This window comes from Trematomus bernacchii, unplaced genomic scaffold (genome assembly GCF_902827165.1).
Source record: "Trematomus bernacchii unplaced genomic scaffold, fTreBer1.1, whole genome shotgun sequence".
Classification (NCBI taxonomy): domain Eukaryota; kingdom Metazoa; phylum Chordata; class Actinopteri; order Perciformes; family Nototheniidae; genus Trematomus; species Trematomus bernacchii.
In genome coordinates, this window is record NW_022988007.1 from 3,535,241 (window position 1) to 3,554,673 (window position 19,433).

The 19,433-nt window shown below is 40.8% G+C and overlaps 1 protein-coding gene across 5 annotated transcripts in view; it reads right to left on the reverse strand.

Annotated features, from left to right (window-relative positions):
• The window catches only part of LOC117472157 (HMG box transcription factor BBX), a 35,018-nt gene extending 21,233 nt beyond the window's left edge, over positions 1 to 13,785 (reverse strand). The window contains exons 1-11 of one of the 5 annotated variants that reach the window (XM_034117299.1): positions 13,662 to 13,783; positions 12,112 to 12,174; positions 10,818 to 10,895; positions 7,246 to 7,417; positions 6,854 to 7,111; positions 5,907 to 6,111; positions 5,758 to 5,825; positions 5,546 to 5,620; positions 3,457 to 3,537; positions 2,153 to 2,215; positions 253 to 1,075 (exon numbers count right to left, since the gene is read on the reverse strand). In XM_034117299.1, the coding sequence (XP_033973190.1) occupies positions 253 to 1,075; positions 2,153 to 2,215; positions 3,457 to 3,537; positions 5,546 to 5,620; positions 5,758 to 5,825; positions 5,907 to 6,111; positions 6,854 to 7,111; positions 7,246 to 7,404 (1,732 nt within the window). In that variant the 5' untranslated portion in view covers positions 7,405 to 7,417; positions 10,818 to 10,895; positions 12,112 to 12,174; positions 13,662 to 13,783. Of the gene's footprint in view, positions 1 to 252; positions 1,076 to 2,152; positions 2,216 to 3,456; positions 3,538 to 5,545; positions 5,621 to 5,757; positions 5,826 to 5,906; positions 6,112 to 6,853; positions 7,112 to 7,245; positions 7,418 to 10,817; positions 10,913 to 12,111; positions 12,227 to 13,661 lie in introns of those variants that run through there. The other 4 variants (XM_034117301.1, XM_034117298.1, XM_034117300.1 and 1 more) reach the window with 4 other exon arrangements.
• Positions 13,786 to 19,433: the final 5,648 nt, after the last annotated feature.

A 19,433-nucleotide genomic window follows, 5' to 3' on the forward strand; every position in this document is an offset into this window, starting at 1 on the left:
TGCTTTGTTTTTATGTTGACCTTAACTTCTGGCACATGTTTTTATGATCTTCATGTTTCTGTGGTCTTATTTTTTACTTTTTTCTTTGTGAATTGTATTTCTCTGAACGGTGCTATATTAAATAAACGTGTTATTATTATTATTATTCATTCATATGAATTAACTACATGAAAAACACAGGCTTGTAACATTAGCTTTAGATTATGCCTCATATATGTAATCATTGGTGTTTTCTTGAATTCAAAAGGATACCTCGGTCTATGTTGGCTCTCAGTGAAGTCAGCATTCCTTCAGAAACCAGCGTTTTGTACAAGGCGCCTTTGCAGCTCCGCTCTGATTTCCTGGAGCCGTGGTGCTCTGCGGTGGAGTCGCAGTTCCCTTCACCCGACCTCTCCTTCCCCTTGTCTTCCTCTCTAAGCTTAGAAGGTGAGGGGCTGCAGGGGGAGTGCGGGGCTTCTTCCATGCTGCTTCCTAAACTATCTTCTTCAGCGTCTTGTTTGGGACAGACGTCGGCCATCTCTTCCTTAATTTCTACCTCAGAAGAAGAGGTCTGCCCACACTGCCCGCTGCCTTCCTCCATCTCCTCCTCTTTTTCTTGAACAAAGGTCTTGACTTTGGGCTTATTCTTCTTTTTGAGCACAGCTGAGTTACCAGCACTAGGACTTCCCTGGATCTTCTTCTTGGGGGTCTCCTCGGTGTCCTTCCAGACCCCTTTGGCCACTGCCTCAATTGTACTGAAGACACTGTCCACGTTTGACTCTGCATGGTTACACTTCTTGAGGATTTTCTTAGCTGGGGAAGGTATCTCAACATTATCATTTAACTTGGCCATCTCTTTTTTCGTGCTCTTGGATTTGACACGTGCATTTTGGCTGCTGCATTGTGGGGGAATGGCATCAGAGGAGAGCAAAGGTAGAAGTGATGTCTGAGGGGGGGGAGGACCGTCGTCCCAGTCGGCTCTCTCCTCCTTGATCTCTGCTCTGACCTCAGTTAGCAGAGGGGTGGCTGTGGAGGGGCAGACCTCAGACTGAGACCCCACTGGGTCCATCTGTCCAGCTTCAGAGGCTAAGCACATCTTAGCAAACAAAAGACAAATATAACATTAAAACAGTCTATGCTACCAATTATACATCTCTACATTTAAATCCTATATTTGATTTCTGAATAGATCAAAAATGTCTACTGATTGCATTGTGTAATATCTCTAGCTTTTTCAATCATGACTGAATTATTTATTTCTCCCATCTTTTCTTTTTTTAAGTGTGCCCTTAACAAATCTTGTTTTTTTCTATGCAAATATACAGTATATATATATATATATACTTATATGTGGACCTACTTTGAAACAATTAATTATGATTTATGCAGTTCATTTTTAACTATATCCTGTGCTGTTGAGTATATGGATAAAAGGAAACGTGTACATGTACAAAATGTCATTGTCTGCTTTCAGCAAATATTGACTGTTTTCCAGATGAAGATGTGACACTTATAAACAAGTCACCTTTGTTAGGTTTGTCACATTTTTTAAATCTTGTATTCTCTGTGGTGATAGAATGCTGATGTGACAGTGCCATCAGCTAAATGGCATGCTCTCATGGTTATTTAAAAAAGCTGCAAAGTGTTACTTAAAGGGGACCTATCATGCAAAATGCACTTTTGTACATCTTTTCTACATGAATATGTGTCCCCGGTGTTCCAGGGAACTCACCAAGTGTCAGAAAACACAACCCTCTCTATTTTCCTCCATACCCAAATCTCTAAAAAAGGGGCTGCAACGGATCTGATAAAAACTGATCCAGATTTGAACACTGTCCTGACGTCAGGACGGTGGCGCTACGGCTATTGGGCCAACTCCACCAATCAGGAGGAGACAGCCACGGCCATTGCCGTTCGAAAGCGCTGGAGACGCTGTAGTACATATGCCAGGCCTGTAGATGGTGCTGTTCTCACTGAATCAGCCCTTGCAAAAACAGAGCTAACATTTTTCAAATTGAGCGAAATGAGGCATGGCTAAAATGCATGATCTGTTTGGTATTTTGAAAAAAAAAAAGTATAAATATGCCTTATATAGGTATGGCCCTACACTATATTATTCAAATATAGCATGATAGGTCCACTTTAAGATGAACTGTGTGAAGACTGTCCTTACCTCGGCGAGCTGGAACAGAGCAGACTGTGGGCAGGGCTTTCCTTCAGGAGCAGAGACAGACGGCTGAGGACACAGTAAGGACACACAGTGAGGGACACTTATGAGACCACTATTATTATTTAGCAATATTTATTTTTAACAACAAATGTTAACTGTTACAGTAGGATAAAATAAATGCTGGGCCTCTACTTAAAAGCTAGTTCAACTTGTCTGGCTCACTTTGGGTTACCGGGCCTCACTGAGGCTAACATTAGCATCCTTGATAACCATCATCATGAATCAATGTTCCAATCCAGCTATGAACGCCATCACATGTAAAACGACACAGCTTTAACCATGACTGAAGTACAGTGATATATGGTCACAGCCACATATTAACAGGAGAAATGTATCAAATGTGGTCAAATAGCGAGGGAAATCCCTACACAATTATTAAAAGTGAGGCAATAAGATTTAAAATGTGTGTAGTAAAATTAAATTAAAGTATTAAAACAGAGATAAACTGAGAAACCAGAAAATGAATGAAATTAAGCAGTGTAAAATCCTGTTAAATATCCTGTAAAGATAAAAACATTATACTGGTAAAATGCAACTATAATCTTAATATTGACTTATTAAAGGTAGGGTAGGTAAGTTTGAGAAACCGGCTCGAGATCGCTTGAATTTGAAAATACACAGCCGGAAAAAATCTGCCACTTCCTTACAGAGCCCCTCCTCCAACACACACGAACGCGCACATGACCAATGAGGGCACGAGATAAGTTTGTGCACAGATGGAAGGCTGACAGGCAGGTAGGCCATCCAGTTATTTTAGCCGGGCCGGCTAAAATGATTGGTCGTGCTTTTTACAGTACTACAGCTTCCACAGATGACATTTTTTATGGATTTTTTGTCAAAGCACTTCAGATATTCATTGCTATCGGGATGTTAAGAGCATTCCATGGAATATAACAAAAAGTGTATCTCGAGCCGGTTTCTCAAATGTACCTACCCTACCTTTAAGTGCAGTAAGCTGTGCCTCTGTTGGTTTGAACATTTTGGCCTAAAGGTGGCACTAGAACGGCTTTTCAGATCATTTTCTCAGCATTTTTTATTGATTAGATATAGATCATTTTTGTTACACAAAGCAGTAATTTGTGATTAATATCAATCTTATTTTTGCAGTGACCGAAGGAGTACACAGATCTGAACAAAAAAAGTAGTTTTTACTGTTATCAATGTCATCTGTCATAAACTGAGGTAACTATAGAAAGCTTGGAGAGAAGAAACTGGTATATCATTCATGAATTGTATTTCAGTCTTACTTCTGCCAGTTGGGGGGGGGCAGACTGAACACTGCCTCCAGTACTGTCAGGCACTCTGCTTGGTACTGTCCCAGACAAAATCTGGAGATTAAAACAGGGTGAGCAGAAACAAGTCAATTCTGTTGGTCATCAAACAACACAGTGTTAAAGTGGGTTCAGCTCATAATCATTCAAATATTTGGAAAACTGAGAAAGTGTAGTACAAGTATAAGTGCTGGTTTTTATAACAAATGTTGTTGTTAGAATCCTTTGATTGGAGACGATCGAAAGCTAAAGCAGTCATTATGAAGACTAGCTCATTCCAGAATAAAAAAATAAATAAATAAAAAAAAATATTATTAGATTGTAAAAATTGACGCACTAACATGCTAGGATCTAGAGCGCCTAAAGAAAAGTGTCTCGCACAATACTTTCGCGCACGAGAAAGTATATCGTGCGAAAGAGAAAGTATCTCGTGCGCACAAGATACTTTCTCGTGCGCACGATATACTTTCTCGTGCGCACAATATACTTTCTCGTGCGCACAATATACTTTCTCGTGCGCACGAGATACTTTCTCTTTCGCACGATATACTTTCTCGTGCGCACAAGATACTTTCTTGCGCGCACGAGAAAGTTACCGGTTCGCCAAGTAGGAAGTGGAGCACACAGGAGACGACCGTTTCATTGCAGACTGTTATGTTTATGTGGGGAAATGGCAGTGCATACATTATTTGAGATATATTTCGAACTCGGACTTCATTTTAGGGACATTTCGGCCAGAGGTGTAGAGCTATTTGCTTAAGACCAGATTGGCAAAACAGGAGAGCACTTTCACTTCATGAAAACACTGCAGCACCAGGAGGCAGCGGGACGTGTAATTCAGCCTCTGAGAAGAGCAGCACCAGCTGCAAAGAGCTGTGCCTTTTACGCAACGCCTTCACTGTGTTTACCTTCATTAGAACAGCTAACGAGCGACTGCAGGATGCTACGTTACCACACACACCTCTACACACACACCTCTACACACATCGAACTGCCAGATTATTCCCCCTATTACTCGTTTTATGAAGGAGATGTCCAGTCACCAAGGCGCATGATGTGTGTGTGTGTTTGTGCTCTGCTCAGCTCCGCTATGTATTCGGTGTGTTTGTGTGTGTGTCCGACACCGGCATTTGTTTTCAAATTACCATGAAAAGTAATTTATACACTCTCCTTATAATAAAATTAATAAAATGGCAGTTTGATGTGTGTAGAGGTGTGTGTGTGTGTGTGTGTGTGTGTGTGTGTGTGTAGTTAAAACGTAGCATCCTGCAGTCGCTCTTTAGCTGTTCTGATGAAGGTAAACACAGTGAAGGCGGTGCGTAAAAGGCACAGCTCTTTACGTGCTGGTGCTGCACTTCTCAGAGGCTGAGTTACACGTCCTGCTGCCTCCTGGTGCTGCAGCCATTTCATGAAGTGAAGGAGGTTTTCCTTCTATAAAACAGCTGTGGGCAGCAGATACTGTGAGAGTCACGGACATGAATTCATAGATCAAGGCAGACTATCCTGCCAATCTGGTCTTAAGCAAATAGCTCTACACCCCTGGCCGAAATGTCCTTAAAATGAAGTCTGAGTTCGAAATATATCTCAAATAATGTATGCACTGTCATTTCCCCACATAAACATAACAGTCTGCAATGAAATGGTTGTCTCCTGTGTGTTCCACTTCCTACTTGGCGAACCGGTAACTTTCGCGTGCGCAAGAGAAAGTGTATCGTGCGCACAAGATACTTTTTTTTCTCTTCATGACCCTTTAGGGGCTCCGTAAGGATCCCTTTTGTAAATAGAATCTATCATAAATCATTCTTGAAATAGAAACATACACACCTTAACTTCTACTTGAGTACAGTGCCTGTGTATATATACTTGGTTACTTTCAACCACAAGCCACTGCAACCCAACATAGGACTAGGTATTGTGCTGATGGTGTATACATCTAGTTTTTTGCTTTGCACAATTCTCTGTGTCGTCAAATCAGATCAGTGAACTGCTTAAGAGAGACATCACAGCGTCAAGTATCAGGTGTAAAATGTACAGAGTATATATATAACACGTTCTCAGAACACACCTCTTCCTTGTCCCCTGGAAAGGAGTTCCCTTCGCTGGCTGCGTCAGGTGACCTGGGTTTAGTGCTGGAAGGGATCTGCAGTGGAACACAATACTGGGGTTAGTCACACATTGAAATAAGAAGACATTATTTACACACATGTACAGATAAAATAGCATCAGTGATTGGTCTGACTTGAGAGCATTGTAAGGATGCACCCATGGGGGGCCTACCTCTCTGTTTGTGAGGGCATGTTCCCCCGCTAACAGCAGCATGCTTAGGCCTCCCATCTTCGTAGGGTCTGAAAGAACAACAGAAGTTAAAGAACCATCCAAAATGTTGTGACTTGGTCACTGAACAAACAATATTTTATCATACACACCTGCCATGGCAAAGTTCAACTGTGGCATGCTATCAGTTTTGGGCACTTTTTTGGCAGTGGGGGAGTCCTTGGTTGAGTTGGAAGAGAAGGACCAAACTTTTTTGCGGGGGTTGCTGACCGGGGGACCAGAGGGGCTCTTCACTGGCTTGCTGGTGGCGGGACACCACTTGTAGCCCGGGTTTGCCTTCATAAAGGCATCCTTGTACTGAAGGAACATAACTGATTTGGTTACAATCAAAACTTGAAAAATATATGAATCAATACTAAATAAAGTATTTTATGATAACATGAAATATTGTGGATACATATGAGAAATTAGCTTAATAAAAACTGTGTGGTTTTTCACACAAATATCCATCCTTCACTCACTCCTTTACAAATAATAATAATAGAAAAGGTATGAATTTAGAGATTTATAAGTCATAATTGTGATTCTCACTTTTGTGCAATTTGGGATAGTTGGCAAAAAGTAGTGTTTATGCTTTGGACATTTTAATGCCATCAAATATGTTTGGCCATAAACCTGATATCATCTTCTATAACTTCTGATCAGAACAAAACAAAGCTGTTGAAATGTTAATAACACTTTCTGTTGCATGGACAAGCAGATTTTTGCAGTTGGTCAATCAAATCAAAGGTTCCTGCTGGTTAACTTGTTAAACATAGACAAAGACACAATAGCCTTCATGATGTCTTTCAATAAAACGGACATTCGTGCAGAACAACTCTTTTCTCTTGCTATGAGCTTTTTTTTGCATTTTGTATGATATCAAGCTGCTTTTTTAAACACTAATAAAGCCAATCCAGAAGCTTATCACCAACAAAGCTGCACCAGTTCTTTAAAAGAAATGTAAAATCATGTTTCACACTGTCAAGTTACTTTGGTGCTACTGTAAGAGAGTGGGAAAAAGGGATAGTACACGTGCAAGAGTCAGAGAGCACGTCACCTCCTTGGCCATGTCGGTGTATTTCTGCTTCTCTTTGGGCTCCAGAACAGCCCACCAGTCGGCCAGGATCTTGGTGGCCCCGCGGTTATCCAAGCGGGGATGTTCCTGCCGCACCAGGGAGCGGTGGCGTTTGCAGAAGAGAAGGAAGGCATTCATTGGCCGCCGAGCCCGCTGTTCATTGGAGTCCTCCTCCACTTCCTCTGTTTTGCTCCCACACTGCAACTGTGACCCCTGCTGCTGGCCACACAGCACCGGCTGCTGAGACACAATCACAACCAATCAGATGCAATGCTGTCCCCTGTTTTCTGTCTCGTTTGTATGAGAAACTGATGTTTCTCCTGAGTTTGAGGATTAGGTGATAAAAATGACCTGTCAAGCCGTTACACACTTACCTTCTCCAGCTCTTCTTCATCCTCCTCTTCTTCCTCCTCAGAGAAATCCAGAGCCTTTTTGGAGAGAAGTGGGTGCCACTGCAGACATTTACGTTTGGGACGCTTGCCAGCGACCTCCCCTGCAACAGGTGGTTCCTTACCCCTTCCTCCACCCTTCATGGTACTAGTGCACCTAGTAACCAATAACAACCATAAGACCTTCAAACAATGCACAGTGAATATATGCATTGGTGTTTTAAATGTGTAATAATAACCACTGGTAATGTGTATGAACTAAACGGAACATTTAATGACCTCAAGCAGGTTTGCAAAATAGGCATGGAATTGACCATATACATATTAGTAATCAGGCCATTTGTACATATAACTTGAAACATTTGAATACTGAGCTGATCCTGAGATACATATATGTAATACACTTTATTTTAATAAGCTGAACTCTGGCTTCAAGCTATAGTGAAGGACATTTCAAATATGAAAAGTGAGGCTGACCTCTGTCCATGTCAAAGCTTTCTTGGTTTGATTTCACATGAGCAGGGGAGCATGTGAAGATATCAAACTATCCCTCACCTGAACATGCTTTCATTAGCTTTTAATTTACTATGCTAGTTTTCTCCCTTCATTTCCCTGAGAGAGCCCCCTATACTGTGAAAACAGAACTGCAAATATTAACGGGTGGTAATTTAATGCTGATGGAGTGATATTTTTAATTAGATACCACCCTCTATCAAATAATGGCCTATATGTTACAGAGCTGTACTGGAACACTAATGAGAAGAATTGAACCGTGGATGTTCACACGTCATGGGTTTCATGGTGTTCCAGAATGTGGCTTTTACTATGAAACAGGGCAAAGTAAAATACCAAAACTAAAATATCAGATTATATTGAATGTAAAAATGTTTAGCACTTAAATAAGGTTATCCCCTAAAAGTATATTCAGAGAAAATGTGACCTTCCACTACATCCACAATGGTATATTTAATCACTGCTATGAAGTAGTAATATATTACTGAACTACATTGTGACTGGAGCTAGTGGAGTTTCAACATGGTGTCATGATACCTCCAGTGCTTCTCAAAGTGTGGTCCGCGGACCACTGGTGGCCAGTGAGCGCCCCCTAGTGGTCCATGAGTATATTGGTAACATTTCACATTTGAAATAAATAAATACATTTAAGTTTTCCGCACTCTCGCGGGAGTATCTCCGCAATGGAGCGAGCTTAAGTTTCATGATATAGCCCAGCGCAACACCTTCGTCACACATGTTGCCACTTGTTTGTACCATTTTCAGTCGATTTGTAATCTGTTCTAGATAAACGATGTGTTTTTTTTTAGATTTCAAGAAGCATATAGAACAAACAATGGATGTCTTTTATGAAGATTTAGATGTGTTAGGAGTTAGAGAGATTATTATCTAATATATGCATCCAATGAAGCATTGCATGAAGTCTGTTGATGAATCAGAGGCTGTTGTTGGGGCTGCAAAAACGTTTTTTTATTTTTGTTTTGTAGGCAGACCATGCAGGCCAGCCCAATGGTCACCAAGGTTCATGTTTTAATAGCATTTTTACAAAAAAAGCCCACGCGAGCCTAACATGTGAAAAAATTGCTTAGACCTCAGAGAGTTAAACTTGGGCCTGCGACCATAAGGGTCGCTTTCACACCAAATACTTTACCCAGGAATAGTTCCCGGAACTTTTATTTCCTGGAACTATCTAGTAAATCGCGTTCACATCGGAATAAGTCCCTGAGGGAGCCGCTGACGTCACTTCTTCTTCTTCTGCTTTGGGTTTACTGGCAGGCCGCAAACAACTTCACGGCGTATACTGCCACCCGAAGTCCCCGGCCGGAAGTCCCCGGAGTTGGGGACTGGCTTCAGTAGAAGCTGCTGGGACTCCCAGCAGCTTCTACTGAAGCCTTCCGAGTAAATCGCCAGAAGCGCCGACATCTCCTCATCACTCCACCGCTCCCATGTTTTCTTTTGTGTTACCATAAGTTAGTCTCTCTCTGTTGGTGCGCTGGGCTAATGCTAATGCTAATAATGCTAATGCGAGCAAATAAAATGGCGGCTTCACAAACACTTTTTTAGTTTTAGTTTTACAGGGCGTGGTTTGCAATTCGCCCAGCCAATCAGAAATTGGAACCTTTTTCTCCCCAGGAAAGTCCCTGCTCTCTAGCAGGGACTAAAAAGGGTTGTAAAGGTTCGCAAAAAAAAGTTCTAGTTCCAGATCTTTTTGGTGTGAACGCAAAATCCCAGGAACTATCGGAACTATTCCTGGGAAAAGTACTCCGGTGTGAAAACGCCTATAGTTTTACTGTATTTTGTTTTGAAAATCCACAGCGGAGGTTTGTGTCGTACTACATGCGGTGTATTTTGCATATCTCTCAGTAGCCAACGATCTGTGAGTCTGTTGGCTCGGACATAAACTCCGTAATAAATGTAGTGTACATTTCATAAGAGGTGTAAAACCTGAGCATTTTAAATCGCATTTGAACAAAATGCTTATATAATCTGTAGTTGTATTTGTATTGTTGATTTAATGTGTGAACGAGGCGATACAGAGAAGGTTAAGCTGTCATTATTAGGCTGTAATTTGTTATATACTGTTGGAGTGGTAAGCAGGCCTATTGTTTTTGGATATTTGTGGAGTTAGGTAGTCCGCGAGTGTTTTTTTATTGGTTAAGTGGTCCTTGGTATGAAAAAGTTTGAGAAACACTGCTATACACCTATACTGAGACTTTAAACAAGTGCTATGGACGACTTTTTCGTCCCAATAAGAGGGAAGGAAAAATCTAACAACTAATTATTTGAAATATTATTTATTATCTGACAAAAAGAGGAGAACACACGATTCTTCGTATTGAAGTGAAAAAGATCATTTAGTGGACTTAGTGCTTTGTTAGTGCTTTGTTAGAGCTTTTCTTGGCATGTTTTTCTTGTGAAGAAGACAAAAGGTACAAAGTCACAACAGACAGTGGTCAATTAGCCAAACGACTATATCACTGCTGCATTCAATCAAGTCAATAGAGTTATGTAAAGTGATTTAAAAAAGGCTGTCAGCACATTTCAGAGGTAAGGGTAACATAACAAATTATTATCTTCCTAAATATTACAGGGCTACAATGATAAATTGCTGTATGGGAAGTGTATCTTTGATGCTTGCACCTTCAAGTCCTTCATTTTGAGTTATTAAGCATAATACTGTCAAAACACAACTAAGTGTAGAAAACTGCACTTTATTAAACTTAAGTTCTCTTCAACAAAACAAGATAGTTGTTTGAAAAAAGCCACCCATAACATTATATTATTTTCATTATATGGGGCACATGTAAATGTTCTGCACACACTACAGATTAGTGGAAAAACTAAGCATTGGTCATCAATCCTGTCTGTATGTTCCTCAATTGGTTTGTATTTCTCAACATGGTTGCACTTGTTCAGGATGTCTAAGACACAAATGAAATTAGCTGTCAATGAATGAATGATTCAATGTTTTCTTCAGGACATCATCCAGACTACATGCCAGTGTATGTATTTATGAATGTTGAGTGGAAAACAGGGATACTTACTGAAGAAAAAACTATGGAAATACTGTATGAGTGATGATGATGAATCTGCCACAGCCTTTGTCATGCAATGATGATGACCTATAAAATACAAGACACTGTTCTCAGTCATGTGTTACACCGTCAACTCTGCAAACAAATACACGTACAATTGACCCAGCTTAGCACCTCGTCAGCTCCGGAATACGGTGGGACATTTTGTCTGATCTCGTTTCTGATCACTTAATCGTGCAGGCGATCCGCCCTTGTGGCCAAAACCAAAAACATGTAGGCCAAACCCTGCGATCACTAAATGCACTTCTCCATGACACAGGCTAATGAAGCGGCACCGAGCGGGCTTTAACGTGTCTCAGGTGAACTGCTGATGCTCGGCCGGACTGTTCGGGAGTGAAGTGTTGAGCTGCTGTTCTGAGCTTCTTACGCTCAATAACAGCACATATGTTGTGTATGCGAATACATCACGGTTAATGCCTACATACTGAGATTCTACCTCCAAGCACACATTTCTATTTCCGTGCAAAATGTCGATGTGTGAGCTCTGACAAGACAGACACGCCGAATGAGAGTCCATCTTGCTTTGGTTTGGAGCAGAAGCCCAAAGTACAGTATTGGACATATTTCACTGCTGTCAAACTCTGCGAGGACAATGCCGTCGAAATGTCTCCCAACATCCACAGTGATTAATGAAACTGGGGATGTTCTGCCCCGGCTCGTACATCTGTGCACAGTGTTGTCTGAGCCGTGGCTCCATTTCCTCGCACTGTTACTAGGAATAAAAGTAGCTAGTTAGCCTGCTAGCTCTACAGCTCGCTAACTGGACGTGTCACGGTTTTAACATGCAATGGTTTCCAAAACAGGAGAAGCTTCTTCCACAGCTGATTTCTAAACTCACCGACTAAACACAATACTGGTTTGTGCTTTTGCAACTGTTCGTTTACACACAACGCAGGTTTGATGCAGATAGGAAGAGAGGGGGGGGGGGGGGGGGGAGGGCAAGTCACACCACCTCACTGAGAAACAGTTGATTTGCCATTTATTTTCAAAGAGGAGTGGAGCATATTTAAGCGACACAGTAAAAGTGTCAACCACGTATGGTAGGCTGTATAATATCGCTTATCAACTAAATGGCGGGGGAAAGCAGCAGTCACAGAGGGGGGAGTCAGCAGGCGGACATGATGTCCACAAGCAGCGATCATAATAATTCTCACAGACTGAGAGGGTGAGACCGGGTTTAAACGGAAAATCAATGAAAGCACACTTTATCTGTCATGAACCCCCCCTTAATGTCTGAACATACCTCTGATATCCTGCTCAGGTGCCGGGGGGGCCCTCTCATCATTGATGCCGTCCACCTTTTTAACTTATTGACACATCATAACAGTTCAGCACTGGCTGTACGAAACACAGCTGTGTCAAGTACATCAAAATTGCACGCGAGCAAACCGGAAGCTCAGCGATGTGTTACCAAAATAAAAACGATTGCCTTTAAAGCATCGGAGCTTTATTTAATCACTTGTGTAAAGTATCTAAGTAGATTTACTCAAGTGCTGTACTTAAGTACAATTTTGAGATAGCCTACTACTACTTTACTATTTTGAATTGGTGCTACTTTGAACGTCTGCCCCACTTCAGAGGTAAATGGTGTACTTTTACTGCACTACATTTATTTAATACCTTTAGCTACTTTGCAGATTTGGTTTAATGATGTCAAATATATTTTCTGCACTTGAGTTTGAGCACTTTAATTCATCAATAATTATAGTCAAAACATATATATATTATTTTGAAATGGACCAATCTGCATAATGAGTACTTTTACATTTGCTACTTTAAGTATATTTTAATGCTAATACTTTTCTACTCGTACTTGAGTAACCTTTTAAATGCAGGACTTTTACTTGTAATAGAGTATTCATACACTCTGGTACTTCTACTTTTATTTAAGTACAAGATCTGAGTACTTCTCCCACCTCTGTATTTACAGTAATTACCAATAACCTAAAGGAAAACATGTCCTCGTCAAATGAGTATTTGGATTCTGTGGTGAATTTGATGATCTCTGAAGCCTCTGTTCCATCTGTTAAGGCTGCAGGAAACATATGTTACTGCCCAGACCAGGAGGCCTCTGATGTTGGAGAGAAGCTTGTACCGGCGCTCTCTGTGGAGGATGTACTTCAGTAGAGCACCTTTCAACCGCTAAAAGCCAAAATACACTCTGTATTTATTACAGTAAAATGTTTATATAGAGGAGCATATTTAACACTGGCTCGAAATATGTGCTTGGAATAGCCTACTGTTTCTACCTTAAACTTAATTCAATACTTTATTTGTTGTTATGTGAACCGGAAGTCCTCTGTGTAATGCTGCGTACTTTGACTGTGGTACAGAAACGCAGCACTTCACTAGATGATGAATTTTACTGTTGGCGACAGAGACGGATGTAAAGATCTAAAGCCACAAAAGAAACACATTGACGCGTTGATTCCTGCAGAAACACACACTTGTTCAGTCATATAATGTTAGAGAAATCACTTTCGTTTCCTCGAGGTGAGAGAACATTCTCCTCTAAGCTATCCCTCCCCTCCCCCGGTTTGAAAAGTGCTCATACCCAGACTGGCCTGTAGCCTACTTGCTAACAACATCCCTGACTGAACTTCCCCTGAAAGCCCTGTCCCGGGTACAGAGGTCCCTGAACGTAGCGGGTACATCAGCAAAGCCCGGTTCAGACCCGCTGGCTGCACTCTGGATGGAATCAGTTTAACTTGTTTCCTCGGTGTTTGTGCGCGTGATAACTGATAACATTTGATACAGAAATGTATAACTGTGGTTTAACAGTAGGCTACATACCTGTCAGTAGCACTGTAGTAAACGAATGGCTAGTGTCAAATCGTCTTTAAAGCTTCAGCCGTGAAATTATCAACAGTTTTGCAGCATACTGTACACACATTGAAAACATCCACACTGTCATGTATGTAATGCTGCACCTGACTGGACCCTCCTTCTGATGGACGGTTGGATTCCACCAATGAGAAGCGACGTTATATTCTAGTGTTTGGAGATGACTGTAACGTTCTACAATGTAATGTTAGGTAAACGTATGGTATGTAGGCCTAAACATACATCATAATGATAATATAAACTCAGTGGTGTTAAGTACCTAAGAACATTTACTCAAGTACTATAATTAAGTACAATTTTGAGGTACCTTTACTTTACTTGGGTATTTCTGTTTTCTACAGATAAAGATTAATGATAAACAATGAGATCAACACATAGGCTATAGGACTTTAGTTGGGTCTGGATTTAATTCACAAACGACCCGCAGTAAATACAATAATTACAATTAGTTCTACTTGCTTGACATTGTTGAATAAATCAATAATTAAAACATATAATATATATGATTCTGGAATGGGCTAATCTGCACACAATGAGTACTCTAAGTACAGAATCATTTACTGCTAATACTTTTGTACTTTTAATTGAGTAACATTTTGAATACAGTCCTTTCACTTATAACAAAGTATTCCTACACTTTGGTATTTCTACTTTTAAGTACCTCTGTATTCAGCAGTGGGACTACACAGGCTTTGTGGTATTCCCTGGTGTATTTTTAATCTGCTAAAGAATGCCTGTCCAATCTGTTGAGCACTTGAGGGATATATCTACTAAATATTATACATTTTGTCAACGTGCCTCTAAGCAGCTTGCTTATTGATCAATAATAGGTTAACCAATAAGAGCAGATCAGATGACTACCTTAAATTAAGAAAATAATAGATGGTCACAACATACATATTTTGCAGATTTGAATTTAAAACAAAGTTAGTGCTGTATATATGACATAATTAAGTGTGCCAAATCAAATAAAAGTGGGTGTCATGGATGGATTATTGGGATATTTATGGGGCAGAGTTTTGTATTACTGTCATACTAGCAGCAATTGTGCTATTTGAGCATATTTGATTTATGCTGTTAGTACACCAGCAGTTGGCAAACAATGCACATATATTTACTTTTAAGTCATTCACAGTGTGGTATAATGAGACAATAACAGGCTACACATACATACATACATACATACATATATACATACATACATACATTACATTACATTACATTACATTGCATTACATACATACATACATACATACATACATACATACATACATACATACATACATACATACATACATACATACATAACAAATAGGCCTTTCCATTTCAATATTTTACCTAACAGCAAATGGGCTTTATTGTGAAATGTATCATTATTGTGATGTGAAATTACCTATATTATGAGAGGAGCTTTTGGTCATGGAACACATTACTATTACTGCTTACCTCTCTAGCCAACCGCTGTTGCTCTTCATGTCCAAGTGTCCTCCGTTCTTTGTGGGCGGCTGCTGCACAGATCCACTGATTTCATCAGAAGGAATGGAGTCCCTGATCCAAAACACAAGTAACCATGTACTCATTGTGGCAAGAATTGATAAATTAGGTTTGACTATTTGAAATAGTATTCAGAGATACACCTTATAAATCGTGTACAATATACATTTCCAGTTCGTAAACAGCATGTCTACACACGGCATGATCTTGTGGAACAATGTCAGTAAAAAGACAAATCCAGCATTCTCACAAAGCCCCCAGCTTCTCTCACTGTTAGAGGATCAAAGTCACCTGAGTCTCTGATGGTCTGTAAAGACCTTAGGAGGACATCCTTGTGCTCATACACAGTGTTAACAGCAGACTGTGGAAGTTCCTTCTTGTTGTGGAAGTGCCAGGAAGTCTGTGTACCACCACTTGATCCAGGATCGCAGTTCGCTTAAATTACCTGGAGAAAAATGCAGCAAATCCACCAAGGTCTGAACAAAAATGTTCTTATCTTGGGGATGTCTGATGTTGCCTGCTGCATGATGAGGTTCAGCTCATGCGCATAGCAGTGGATGTAGTGTGCACTTCTGTACACATCCTTTACTTTCCGCTGAACTCCACCTTTAGCTCCCCTCATCACCGCTGCACCGTCATAGGCTTGGGCGATTCGTTTGCCCTGTTGTCCATCGGGGAGGATAGTGCCCAGCCTCTCCCTCAGCGCGCTGGCAACTGGGTCAGCATTCGCACTCTGAAGAGGGATGAACTCAAAAAAATGCTCTTTGACGTTGTTATGCAGGTCGATATACCGTAGCACAAGCACTAACTGCCAGTGGGTGGAAATGTCAGTTGTCTCATCTGCCTGAATAGCTAGATAATTAGCATGTTTTACTTCCTCCAGAATGTAGTCTTTACAAACTGAGAGCATGCAGTCCAATTGCATCTCCCTAGCTTTGTTGGTAGATAAGCAACCTAGAAAACTTGACCAGACACTGTCCCACTCATCATCCAGGATAGCCTCTCCAAAATCAGTTTCCCAGAGAGACCCGGTACAAACCAAGCATTGATTGTTTGGAATAGACAGGGCCCTATAAAACCTGGTGATACGTTTTCTGGTACCAGGGTTTTGAATAACCTTCTCCACAGCCGAAAGAGAAAACCCATTGGGATGCAACTTAGTAGCGGAGGAGATAAAACTGCGTATTTGCAAGTATCTAAAGAAATTACTCCGAGGAAGGTTGTACTTTTTTTTAATTGGCCAAAATATCGAATTATCTCAACTGCTCTCGCGACAGAAGTCTCAGGATTGCTTAGATAGAGGAGGACATCGGTCTACGTCCAGCAAGGCAATTGGCCTGTAGGAGGCGCAGTTGTCTGCAGGCTTCCCCTTTTATTAAAGGGCCCATGTCATGGCCATTTCCACTGATCATCATGGGCCCTTTAAAGGGGTATACTAAAGGTAGATTTATACTGACCAAAACTAGCTCAAGCTCCGTGTGTTAGATCGCTACGCCAGCTATAATGTAATTACGTTTCGCGACTGACCGGCAAATCACCCGCAGTATACTGTCAATAGGTATTTTGTGTGTGAATGCAGACATTCTCCTGCTATGAGATACATGTATGCCAGGGTTGCCAACTTTGGGTACCTGGCTGGAGTGAGATTTTGATATCATGGGTTTCATTCGGTTTAATTACACATATGCGCACGAAATGACTGCTATCGTGTCAGCAGCGAGACCTTAGCATATATATAGGATATATATACAATATATACAAATACACAATAATGGACACAGACTATAAAGGGCACACAGTTTCATTCACTAATGAAAGTCAAACATGTTTGTTTCCACTGTTTTATTGTGTGCCTGTCGCGATAAGCAATTAATTGACTTATCGTACGATAAATAAAAATGAACTCGATAACTTTTCTGACCTCGATAAATTGCCATTTACATGAGGATGTGACTAGCAGTTTGAAAGGATGTACTTGAATTATTATTATATATTATCATTATGTCAGTGGTCTAAAATGGTCATACAACGGTGCCGACAATATTATCGTTTATCGCAATAATTTCCGGGAAAATGTATCCAACAAAATTAATTATCGTGAGAGGCCTATACATGAAACACACACACACAAACAAATCTACAGACTTACTCCAAACTGCCAAATATATTAATTAACACACTCTCACTCTCATATACTCTTTGACTCTATTTTGGCCTAGTAGAACAATAAGCAGCAGACTTTTACTTTTTTATCATTTCTACTGGATCTTAGATCTGCAGTTGCAGTTGCGGCTCCAGAGTATTTTTGTTGGGTAATCTATGGTAGGGCTAACCCATACAGTGGTGGGGCTCAAGTCAGTATTTGCAATGTAATTACATACACGCTCCCCCCGACAGTGAAACGCCACGCGTGAGGTTTAGATTATTTCCCTGTCTCTCTCAATCCAAATTGAACTGTATGAAATAAAAAGGCACATTTGTCTTGTAGTAAATAAAAAGGGCGACCTGGAGCCAATCCTGCAATTTCCCCACAGGTGAAAGAGTAGACATGCTGAAAACCCAACCCCTGCAGGGGGGTCTGGGGGGATTCTCCCCCAGGAGATTTTTTTAAATACTAACATCAAATACACATTCTGGTACTCTCTTGAGAAGAAAAATAAATAAATCTATTACTACATATTTAAAAAAATGAATGCCATTTTAGTTTTGTGTTACTTTGTTCTGAAAGCTGAACCTGCTGCTCCTCACAGAGAGAAGAGGGAAGAGGCTGTGTGAATTACTTTACATTGTGGATAAGGGTGGATAGCCCCCATTGTTCTGTGTGTCAAAATGAAAGACAGCCCACACACCTATCAATGATCAAACCGTGGGGGTCTTATTTCATTACGTGTTGATTTCTATCAACACGTAATGTTGTATCGATGATATGAGATGTACTACCGCAAAAGTATTCTCCGTCGGGACTTCCTGCAACAACACCACGCCGTTATCGTGATTCTGATTGGCCAGAAGACATTATCAAAGATGTTCTAATGAGAAGACGATCACTACGTGACAAAAGTTTTCAAAACCGTTTCTTGTCTTCGGTATTCTTGCTTTTGGCGTGAGAATAGTTTGGGCAGCGTGAGAGCGTGAGATTGAGAGTGAAAGCGTGTGTCACACGCCAGATGCGTGAGAGTTGGCAACCCTGGTATGCAAGGCCATCTGCTGATATTAGAGTTGATATATGGAAACTCTAGCAACTTAGTTAGCACAGTTAGCACTGTGTCAATGGCTTAGCAGTCCAACACAGTTTACACATTTAAACAGTCTTGTTTGATAAATACACAAATAACAATGCAAACTTACAGGTTGTATACCCAGATCTTCCCCTGCTCCAAACGGTCCAAACAAGCTGTGCATATCCGGCCTCAAACTGGGCAATGTTTTTGGAAGCTTTCGTCTGTGAAATGCCGGTTCTTCGAACCTCTGGAGGAGGAACACGCCGCTGCTGGTGTGGCCATAGCTCTTCGGGATTGGTCCATTTCGTTCCGGGTACCGCATGACATCAGGCGGTACCCGGAACTAAATGGAAGACTCAAATGGGCAGTGACGTATCTCCAACGAGGCGTTTTGGGGAGGTATTTTCTGTGTTAGAGTTTTACTCGCTACAGGGTGTACTTTGAGGGTTTTGACTCTGCACACCGTTTACATGCATAAAAACCTTCATAACACACAAGGGGACGGGTAATAACCGGAAAAGCATGACATGGGAGCTTTAATAGATAAACACAAAAGCAATATTAAAGGAATATGGGATATACTTAACAGTATTGTAAGAAATAACTCTAAACAAAAAGGATATACTGAGTATTTTACTGATAACTATAATGAAAAGTATAATATAAATAATGTAGCCAACAACTTCAATCAATTCTTTGTGAATGTTGGACCCGATTTGGCGGGAAAAATCCCTGATCCATGGACAACTGGGGAACATCAAGACGATGTATTGGAGAGAAATCCCTGCTCAATGTTCATTAAACCAGTTGATGAAAGAGAGATATTAGATATTGTTAAAAAATGTAAAAATAAAAAGTTTACTGATTATAATGACATTGATATGACATTAGTAAAAATGGTCATTGGGGGGATTTCTAAACCATTAACGTACATCTGTAACCTGCAGTGGCGACTGGTCATTAGGGGCAGGTGGGGCACAGCCCCACCTAGTGTCAGCAGAAAGTA